General features: G+C 57.0%; 2 protein-coding genes across 2 annotated transcripts; both read right to left on the bottom strand.

Annotated features, from left to right (window-relative positions):
- Positions 1 to 1,857: 1,857 nt before the first annotated feature.
- Positions 1,858 to 4,316, bottom strand: VDAG_08657 (uncharacterized protein; the record flags this gene model as incomplete). Its single annotated transcript, XM_009652966.1, has 2 exons — positions 1,858 to 3,847; positions 3,918 to 4,316. The coding sequence occupies 2 exons, from the start codon at positions 4,314 to 4,316 to the stop codon at positions 2,186 to 2,188; spliced, it is 2,061 nt and encodes a 686-aa protein (XP_009651261.1). The 3' UTR covers positions 1,858 to 2,185.
- Positions 4,317 to 5,425: 1,109 nt separating this feature from the next.
- VDAG_08656 (cell pattern formation-associated protein stuA) lies at positions 5,426 to 8,389 on the bottom strand (the record flags this gene model as incomplete). The annotated part of the gene is made up of 3 exons (XM_009652965.1): positions 5,426 to 7,462; positions 7,520 to 7,652; positions 7,714 to 8,389. 3 exons carry the CDS (start codon positions 8,387 to 8,389, stop codon positions 6,106 to 6,108), a joined length of 2,166 nt encoding a protein of 721 aa, XP_009651260.1. The 3' UTR covers positions 5,426 to 6,105.
- Positions 8,390 to 10,918: the final 2,529 nt, after the last annotated feature.

Here is a 10,918-nt window from a genome sequence, read left to right as displayed (position 1 = left end):
CCCCAGCGCATGTACCAATAGTGCACGCACACCCCATCAACACCACCACACCATCACACCACCGCCGCCGCCGCCCCGACAACTCGGCAAAAAGAATGGAGATCAAAACAAAACAACAACAATAACATACACACAACACCACCACCACCACCACAGCTGCAACTCACCATCCGGCGCCCCGAGTGCCCTCCAACCTCCAAGGCCCCCCTTCCCCTGCTTGGTTGCCAGCCTTTTCCTGTCCCCCTATTTCATGCGCATCTTACTCCCCACCGATGGCAGAGAAAAAAGGGGGGTTCGTGTAATTGCAAACCAATATTATGCTTCATGCTCTCTCCAGGTCTTATTTCGCTTGACCGCCAGCCACCGCTCGTCAATCTTTCCGCCCGTATGGACCGGGGGGGGCGGCGGGGACGCGGTGGAGAACTGCGTGGATGGCCTGCCACAGCCTGACCTCCCGCTCCGAGGAGGCCCAAGCACCTTGGCGGCTCGTAAAGAGAAGTGTGCGCGCGCGTGTGTGTGTGTGTGTGTGTGTGCCGGAACTTTGCTTACTCACACCCAGGCCAGCGCTCGGGGAGGCGCAATACCTCGTGATGCGGCTGGGACGGACGGCTGGGGCGGGGGGGCAATGGCGGTTGGAAGAGGAAGATGGCGCTGGAATGTTGGTTGGCGAGATGGAACACCCGACTCTCAGCTAGTGAGACCTCTATAGCCTCCGGGGGGCTGCGCCGTCCGCCCCCGTAGGCGTGTTGCCCAGACAGACTTCGATACTTTGCAAATCACTGACTACCTGATGATGCGACGAGGTCGAGGACCCGTCAACCCCCCCTTGTGGAGCCTGTCCCGGGCCAGCCGCACCTAGGCCTCCCGCTGCCTTCCCACCCAACCTTCGGCCTTTCCCTTCTGCATCCATCTGACCCTTCAGCGGAGGCACAGACTCCCGCCATCGGGACGAGCGAAGGGCTTTGTCGAAAGGGGGCATAAACAAAGGGTTCTGTTGTTCCAGCTTGCAGAACAGCACACAGTTCGGATAGCGCGCCGCCCGTGGATCGATGTCCGAGCTCGTCCCTGAGTTGCAGATCTTCGCCGCCCGCGTTCATCAAACATCACACGTTGTTGGTCGTCAGCCCACCAAGGTTGGTCGCATCAGTCCATCAGGCTCATAGGGCAGCCCACCAGCCCAGGAGGGAAAAAAAAACAGGGAAAACGAGATGACCCTGATCTTGGACAAGGCCCGGAAGCAACACAGCGCCGCGCTAATGAGCATAAACATCGATATTGACAATCCCATCTGAAAATCAAATTATGCCCAGGTGGATTTCGCAGTCGGGCATGAAGAGGTCCAATATTCACGATCCCTGACAATCATGCTAGCACTTCCCTCCGAAGGGCGAACCACACGACAACGAGGATGACGCCTGTAAGGGGGAGAGAAGAAGGGGGGGAACACAAAGAACCCTTCATTCCAGAGGACACTCCACTAGTTCCCCAGCATGCCACTCGTGTTTCCAACTGTTCGACTCCGCGACGTGACGAGACGTCAACCGCCCACCATGTCTTGGATACGAAGATAGGACGTTGCGACTCCGACCTCGCGTTTTCGCTCACTGGTCCTGTTGGTGAGTCTCAGACAGCAGTCTGTTGGTGTCAAACGATGACAACACCACCACGTTGCGCTCCTGACAGTTCACCCTCGTCATGCGATCTTGAAGCACAGCCCAACAGCCCCAGCCCTCTTGTGGAATGTGCTTCAAACAACAGTCACCTCGGCGGCGGGGCGGGAGTATCGTGGGGTATCTGGAACCAAACGCTGTTGATTGTGCTTTGTCGCCATTCTGGCAGCTTTCTACTGCTATTACTGGAGAAGAAAAAGTCGCTTAGTAGAGTCGGAAGGGTGAAGCCCTCCGTCCATGCTGGTCCCATGCCACTGCCAGAACCCAGGATACCCCCCTAACAGGAACGCCTTGCCCATTCCTACGCCCTGAAGCCATAGCAACCACAGCCATCCAGCCTGATGGCGCCAGCAAGTAAGGGAGGCTGGTCGGAAACATGATCCTCTCTGCTGGTCAAACGCAAAAACACACATCCCCACTTCCATCCCATGTGATGACAGACGCCTGACTCCAGGACCGGGCCGACGTCTGTTGGGTATCATAACTCGAAGGACCACACGATGCTGCCTGCTGGCTTAGGACAAGTTTTTCCGAATCCATTCCGCCCACTGGCAGAGATCTTCAAACACCTCGAGCAGCCTGCCGAGGTCATGTGGCTTCATCTTCCGTCGAGGGCCCTCGCTGATGTCCTGTGCAGCATCCAACTCGTCGGACAGGATATTTTGTGAGACAATATTGACTACCCCGTTCGCGAGAACCTGCAGCTCGATGTTGGCGGTCGCATCTCGGAACGGGAACACGATACTGAGACCAGCAGTGGGGTGGACGGAAAGCACGACGTCCAAAGTCAGCGGTTTCTCCGCTTCCGAGTCCCGTTTTGCCTCTTTGTCAGCTACGAAACGCTTGAACTTGGCGCTTGTCGTCATCACCTCACGTGTGATGATGGATTTGTCCAGCTTCTCCAGCCCCGAGCCAGTGATGTTAGCCCCAAAACTGCGTGCCAGGAGCCGTGAGATGAAAGCGTATTGCCGTAGCGTGGGAAGCATGGCGACCAGCTGGCGTGGATGCGAGAAGGGCAGCTCACTGATGGTCTGTCCATACACAGGCTTATACACGAAGAGCGTGTTCTCGTGCCTACGTCGCTGTGGTGCCCCCAAGACGAAGACATCCCTCTCGCAGGATATCGTACGGAGTTCGCTGGCGTCGTGATTCTGTCCGTCGACAATGGGGAACGATATGCCGTCGAATGTGTAGCTTGGGAGCATCATCGGCGGTGGCTGCGCGCCGCTCAGGTTGTACAGCGCATTACAGACAGCCTGGGGCACGATGACTGGGGGATTGAGTGTTGCAACGAACTTGACGTTGGGGTATCGCTGTGTGGTACCGTCTGGCTGGACGACTTCCACTGCAACTGCCTTGTTGTCCGAGGCTGGTGGGAGGACCGTAGGTGCCGGTTCCAGCCAGTCCAACAGGGGACCGTTGGAGGGTTCCAACAGATCTGTGGGAACAGGATCGGTCTTCTCAACCTTTTGAGATATCCAGTCCTCGGAAATTCGGATCGGGGGGTAGAGCTCGCCATCCAAGGGTCTGCATCCGACTATGATAGACCAAATCTGTTCGGCGTTTGCGCAGTACGTCTCGGTCGCTGGGGTCTTGGGTGGTACAAGGCGCCGTTCGGCCCAGTAATCAAGAGACAACCCGACCTGGTCGCGCGCATGCATGGCGGGACGGCCGCTCCTTGAACATTGGACGGTCCTCTCCAGTAAAACGTCTGGCTTTCCTGCCATGGCGGGGTCCTCCTTGACCCTTGCCAACTCCCAATTATATAGCCTTTCCAGGCTCTCAAAGATGCCTGCTACTGCTTCTTGGCAGTCCAAGCCGGGAAATATGCTAAGCTTGTCCAGTGTTGCGAGCCGTTCGAGGTTGGCAGCGAATTCGTCCATCTTCTTCGTCAGTGGACTTTGGTCTGGCAGAAGCTGCAAGTCGCGTAGCAGAATCTGCCCCGCGCGGTCGACGTGTTTTGCGACAATGGGTGACTCGGACTCGGGAAACGCAAGCGTGACGCCTTCCACAATATTGTTGTCGAGGATGATGTCGAGTTGGAGGCCGTGACCCGCAATCACCAATGTCTTCTTTACTTTGCCGTCAGGCGTTCTGTGGTCTTCCCAAATCTTGTTAAGTCCTGTACGCTGAGACAGGCGTTCGAGACCAGCTTCGCTGACGCGTCCTTTGGCGTTCTGTTTGCCGCTTCGGTTAGCCATGTTCTTTCAACGCTTGGGAACGGGGTCGTTGATCGGGGGCACGAACTCCGATAATGTCGATGATCGCATCCAAACGCTTGATTCTGTCGTCCTCGCCAGTAAGACCCCCGAGTCCACCGAGCCCGTTGACGCTGACGTTGTCCAGTCCTAGGTCCAGGCCGCCGCCGATGCCAAGCGCGCCCATGGCTGCTGCCGCCGAGGGGCTGTCAAAGTTGAGGGGCGCATTCGTGTGACCCATGAGTGTTGCCGACGTTGCTGGCGACTTCTTAAATTGCTGCGGTGACGACTTAGGCCCTCGAGGAGAAAATGCGACGTGCGCATGCGAGAAGGGCGTCGATACTGGCGGGGTCGTTGCTGGGAAAACGGACGGCGTGCGTCCCTGTTGCGGCAAGCCGGGCTTCGGAGCCTTGTCTGCCAGCTTTTCCCCTGGCGTTGGAGTTGCCATTTATCTGGTTTCCTCAGAGCTGTTTCGTATGACGATGTTGGTAGGTGATATCCAAAAAAGAACGGACGTTGGAGGTTGCTGGCAAGACTCTCTTCCACGGTGTGGATGTCGGTAGTGTGAGTGGGATGAAGCTATTTGCTGTTGGTGGTGATTTCGGGTGGCCTTTTTGTGGGTTTTATAGCAAAACAGAGTATGTAGGGCAAATGCTAAATTGTTCTTGTAGAGGCAAGGTAGGTAGGTTGGTAGGTCGGTAGGTAGCAGAGGTAGCTGAGGTCAACGTTGGTGAAGTGGGTCGAAGAAGAGGTCGGTCCTCACGGTAGCAGCTTATGCGAGATCTCGCGCTAAGGACACCTCAAAGTGGGGGAAGTAGGTACCTACATCACTCACGGTGGCCTCGATACACCCAAAACCTCTAATAAATGTGCAACGAGATGATAAAAACCGTGGAAATGCCACTCCTCATGTCATACTAGAAATTTCAATGGTCAAGAGTATGGCATGGAACTGCAAGAGCGCCCAAAATCAATGCAATGCATCACATGCACATCGAATCGTCAATTGCAGTGCACACATTTGCAGCCTACGGGTCGGGGTGCACCAAACCTAGATGCCGTCCACGAGCCAGCCCGTCCACATACGTCTCCCACATGCCAGCCCTCAGCCGAGCGCCAAAACCATCCCTCATTCAGGATCAGTCTGGCCCGTTTTCAAGCTTTGAGGCCCGGCTCCTGACCAGACGTTCCTTGTCCCTCCCCAAAGTAAGTTTCAGACCTACACCGAGGAGATGCGGCACCCTCGAAAAAGGTTCGAGTGTTGCGCCTCGTGGCTACAACGAGCCCTGGATGTAACGAGATCAGCAGCGTGACCCTTCAGTGCCCGACTACCACTTCGATATACCTTAGGTGTTGCGATCTTTCCTTGGCTTGGAGAGCAAAGAACTCCGCCCCCTCCCCTTCATGAACAAGCCTACAGAACAAGCACGAACCTTTGCGTCCTCGCCTAGACACCAGGCCTTGAACATGGTCCGTTTCTGTGCACCCTCTTTGGTCATGTGCTCGAAATCTGGCACGGGAAAAACTATAACCGCATTCACGTTTTCGGGGTAAAATCGTTCGAGAAGCCTTTTATTGTTATTCATGGGATCGTTACCGAAAGGACGTTTCCAACACACTTTTGTAGAAGTTAATAAGTCGTTATCATCATAAATAGTACCTCAAGGTATGTGCCGCCTCCAGCCTCCAGCCGGTGCATGCCCTTCTGTCTTGAGCATTCACCTCCATGTCCAGAGGTTTAACCGAGATGTCATGACCACCAAGACAGATCCTGGCAGGTTTGCTCTCCCCGAGTGTCATGCCAGGCAAAGTTCTCACGGTAGGCCCATGATGGTCGATCCCGGTGTGTCAAACCTCCGGGTTCTGTCGAATCGAATGAACAAAAAAGTCGAGAGTCGAGGCGGACCTCGCTCGGGCATTAGGTCCTTCCATGCAAAGCGTGAATCATCAGACATCTACAGCCCGTGATGGTAGGTTCTGGAAATGAAAACGGTACGTCGTAAGGTCATCAGCGCATCGGGCAGAGCACAAGGCGCTGACGTCATGTTGCGAATACAAGGTAACAAGGAGAATTGAGAGAAGGAGTGTTGAGGGGAGCAGGATCTGGTGCCTCCCAATGTTCCGATCCACGAAGTTTCGTGGACGTGCCGCAGAAATCATGGCCACAACGCCGCGGGATGCTGTGACGAAAAGTGTAGTCAGGGTGGCATAGCAAACATGGTTAACGGCTTGCTGCTTCACCTCCGCCTTGTAGGAGCGACAGTCGCAGAAGCTGGCCTGGCCATAGCATCGTAACCGGTGGCAGGGATGGTCCCGTCAATGAGCGTCTTCCGTCGCTTCATTTCCATGCCGGGGCCGCCGCTCAGGGGTCGCTGAAGATCATCTTCATCCTCGCGTCCTCGCTTGATGCCGCCGCTGCCATTCAGCACGGGCTGCTGCGAAGCATAGCCGTTGGACATGGAGCCAATGTCAGCTGATGGGGCGTAAACGTCACTACCAGCCGAGCCACCTGTTGCACCTCGGTCATTGCTCATGACGCTGTAGAGATTGCTGGATGGCTGCTGCTGAACCCGAGGAGGGGTGCTGTAGCCAGGCTGCTGGGAATAGTACGGCTGAGGAGGCGCGGCCGTGCGGGGCGTCGCACGTCCGGACGTCGGGGCGTGGCTGGGAGATCCCGTCATCTCGGGCGACAAGTGGTGTTCGGAAGACAAAGCTCCCACAGGGGGTGCGGCGTAGTTATACGAAGCTCGGTTGCCGTCGTAAGCTCCGCTGTCATGAGTGTACTCGGCATCTTGCTCATGCTCGGCCTCATCTTCGCCGCCTTGGTGACTGACACCGTGGCCGTTCTGGTCCGAAGACGAGATAATGCCGTTCGTAGCCTTTTGGTCCACGGGAGCGCCGGGTCCTGCAGGGCGCGACGAAGGAGGGCCCATGTCATTCTTGCCGTATGGATCGTTGTGTCCGTATAAGGAGCGATCCTGTGGGCCAGGGTTCGTCGTCTGGTACGGAGACTGCTGTGAGGACGCATTGTACATGGGTCGCGAGTTGTCGTAAGACTGGCTAGCGGCGGGGTACTGCTGCATACTCTGGATAGATGATCCGGGGGGCGTGGTAGCAGGTGTGGCTGGCATCGAGCGCGCGCTGCTCAACCCAGTGTCAATGGACATGGGGTTCGCATTTTGTGCGCTGCCTATACCTTGGCCCTGCTGGGCCCACTGGAAGCCATCAGAAGTGCCCATATTGCCGCCCATGACGCTCGAAGCACTAGTCGGGGGCGTGGGGAAAGTGTGAGCTCTGTCCAGCGAGGGTCGTCCCATGTTGGAGTGAGACGGAAGCGGCTGCTGGGGGCCAGGAAGTCCCATTGAATGGTGGTGGTGATGCTGCTGAATAGGTGCCAGACCTGGGCCCGATTGAGAGTTGCGCATCTGGTTCTGTTCCTGCTTTCGACGCTCGGCCGAAGCCATGACTTGGTTGGTACGGTTTTGGTTGGTGGGGTGGTACAGGAGAGCGCCGATGTTGTGGACGAAGAGGGGGTACAGAAGCTCCGTAATCTTTTCCTTGTTTGCGAAATCGAGAGCCCTCTCGAATGGGATCCTGAGAATTCGTCAGGAACTAGTGGCTCAAGCTGAACAGGAAGAATGTAAAACTTACCACACGCCCTTGAGGTGCATGGGCCCGATTTTCACGACATGTCTCAGTTTTTCACTCTTCAAGATACCATCCCTGCGACCACGGGTCATGCCAGCCACGTTGAGGAGCTTCGTGCCGTTAATCATATGGTTATCTGCGGTTACGATTAGTGATGCATTCCTAAGGCGAAGCTTCACGTGTGCGTTCATGCGTACCTTCGCGACGAGCAACGCAGATACCGCGCGCCTCAACCTGGAAGCACAGACTGCCCTCGTCTTCCCAGAGCGTGGCCGTCACTCGGGGCTTCATGCCAGGTGGCGCCACCTGGCCCGTTGTGTCAAATCCCTGGTAAGCGTTGCCGTTAGGGGGCGCGGGCAGCGGCAGCACATTTTGAGACGCGCCCATCGAGTTTCCAACGTTCGGGTGGGCATTTTGGGGCGACGCCATGCCATTGGCATAACCATAAGGCTGACCGTACTGCTGGGCGGGAGGTGCAGGGTATTGGGGCAAATGGCTTGGCTGCAGCGGAGGAGGCTGCTGCTGGTGGTGGTAAGACATGCCCGATGTTACTGTCTGGTTGGAGGGAGGCTGGCCTGCAGACATATGCTGTTGGTAGTACATTTCAGCGGCTGGTTGGTTCATAGTGGGATACTGTTCGTATCCTCCAATTGATTGGCTTGCAGATCCAGGAATGGCGGTCGTGACGGGCAGGTTAGGAGAGGGGGTTTTGGGGCCGTTGGAGGAGGCAGCCGAGGTGAAGGACGACTGAGAACCGAGGTGGGAGCTGGCTGCTGAACCGATGGAGCTGACCCGAGGTGATGATGTCCCCGAAGAGGAGTAGGCCTGGTGTTGAGCTGGCAATGGCAGAGAAGGTATTCTCTCGGTACCCATGTACAGCGGCCGTTGGTTAGAGGGGGCGTTGTAGTATGACACGTCGGCCGGGCCCCGGGTCTGCACGTGGGAAATCGGAGGGAGATCCAGCTTCACGGTATTGCTCAAAGGCTGGTGTCAAGCACACACCGTCGAGAGGTTGAGATGCAGGGCTTGCTGGCGGACGCGGCAGCGGACACTTGTGAGCGATTGTGGGCGGCCGTGGATCGAAGAAGCATCCAAGACAGGGCAGCAGTCGTCAGGAGCAATCGTTGGTCTCGTAAAAAGTCGTTAACGCTGGCGCTCGTGGTGATCGTGACATCCGTCGGCAGGTTGTGAGAACAGAATCTCCTTTCAAATCTCGGCAGACGAGCGAATTGAGCGGGCAAGCCGAGCTAAAAGCACAGGACAGAGACAGGGGAGGAGGTAGAGCGGGCGAGAGATGTTCGGGACTGGTCTCTCTGAGAGGAGGGGGGCGGTGGCTTTCGTTTGAGTTGATTCACAAGGTCGGAGATGGTGACAGCTCGGAACGACAAAACCCACGGGCTGCTGGAAGGCTCAACCCTATAAGTCTAGATACGAATGTGAATCAGCTCCCGCATTCGTGGGGTCTGCTTCCGTCGGTAGGCGGAGGAGGGCAAAGATAGAGTTGAGAGGGTGGAGGGCGGCCGAGGGCAAGAGATGCAGTAACAAGATGCGCGATGACAAGTGGAAGAGGAGATGGGGCAAGTTGCGGTTTTGGTTTTGGCTTGGTTGGGCTGAAGTGAAAGGCATGGATGGAGGGACAGGCGGCGCGGGCAGAGACGACATTGTAAGCGAAAACAGTACTAACCTTCCTCTCCGTTTTCACGGGGGGACACGACCTGCTGGGATAGGGAGCGAAAGGGAAGGGGAGAAGGAATAAGAGGTGGTTGGTGTGTCGTGAAATGGAAAGGAAAAGGGAAAGGTCCTGGCGAAGGACGGATGGTTTTGTTTTTTGGTGGTGAGGAAGAGGAGGAGGCCGGTCAAGGTCGATACCCAGACACCAGCAGATCCCGGCCGGAGCGGGCAGGATGAGGATGTATGGGCAGGGTTGACCAAGGTACAAGTGCTAGGGGGGCAGTTCGGGGAGGCAGGATGTACCGGCCAGACCGCGAACACCAGCCCACAACCCACGGGGGTTCAAGAGTGCAAAAGGGTATCGGGAGGAGGAGTCGCAGAGGGGAGCACCCACGAGCGGGCGAGCGAGAGAGCGGCAGCGCAGGCCACTGGGGGGCCTGTACCCAACATGGAGCGCACTGAGCACTTAGCACCCCTTCACTGAGCGGCGGCGAGAGGCGCAGGTGCCAGGGAGCGGTGGAAGCAACAACGGACTTGTCCTGGGCTTGTCCAGGTGGAGAAGGTAGCGTGGGTCCTGGAGCGTGGAGCCTGGAGCTTCAACCCGACCCTGGTAGCTCCTGCCCAGCAAAAGAGCGCGGGTGACAGCGACAAGGTTGTGGTGTCAGTTTAGGCTTAGCACCGACAAGAGCGGCCCCAGTCAGTCGCAATGCCAGCCTGTAAAATGACTGCGTATAGGAGTGTGCGAGCGGAGGGAAGGGGTGGGTACGTAGTATCTCTCTTTTTTTTCTCGCCTTCTCTCTCTTTCTCAGTCGCTCTCTTGCCTGGTCGAACGGGACCAGCCCCCCCTTGCTCTTTGCTTTCGTTCGCTCGTCTGTGTGCCCACCGCTGCCCATGTTGGAGATTCGCGATCTGCCAGAAGGTGCCTTGACCGACCAACCAGCCGACAGGTCGTTGTACCCAGGGCGGCTGAGTCTGGCCACTCGTGGCGGCGATGTCGCTCTTCATTGAGTCCGTCTAGACTCACGAAGACATGTGTCCATCCGCATGACCCGGCCTTCGCCTCCTGCTGTTTCAATTGAAGACCAGCTCTGTCCTCGCGCCAAAAACCTTCCTGTCGAGTGGTCCACCGTCAGTACCAGTTCTTGCCCGGTTGAGGAGAGGAGGGGGCTAGGTAGGACAACGCAACTAAGCTAGCCGTCGCTGCTCGGTACGATGTAGGTGGGGACGTGGGAGGTTGAGAGGGGAAAGGCGGGCCAGTGTTTCTCGAGACCCAGTCTTGCAAGTGTGGGTTGAGGTGGGCAAGGCGTCAGGACAGGGGTCTGACTGCTCTCATCCCGGGGAGGGCGTGAGGACAACAAGGCGGTGGTTGCACCGCCGGGGGGGGGGTGGTGGATGTAGCGCGACGGGACAGCAAGGAGGGAGAGGGGCGCGCGAGTTGATGTGAGCGATGTGACCGCTCCTTGACTAGGGGCGGGGGAAGGAAGGATAAGGCGCTTGAGCCAGCGATTTGAGGAGGGGGTTCGATGGTGAGGTTGGAAGTGACCGGGATTGAGCGATGTGAGGACGAGGAAACAGACTGGCCGTGGGAAAGAGCAAGTCGGAGGCGATGAATGCAAGATTGGGTACCTGTCTACATTGCACAAAAAGGCATAAGAGCGAGGTGGGGAGGGAAGGGCTTTCGACTTCGTCCTGATCCGGTTCCTATTTCCTCTCCATCGACTCGCTTTAGTC

This window comes from Verticillium dahliae, genomic scaffold, assembly GCF_000150675.1.
Source record: "Verticillium dahliae VdLs.17 supercont1.21 genomic scaffold, whole genome shotgun sequence".
In the NCBI taxonomy this organism is placed as follows: Eukaryota; Fungi; Ascomycota; class Sordariomycetes; order Glomerellales; family Plectosphaerellaceae; genus Verticillium; species Verticillium dahliae.
Note: the sequence above shows the minus strand (reverse complement) of the source record. Positions and strands in the feature narration are given on the sequence as shown.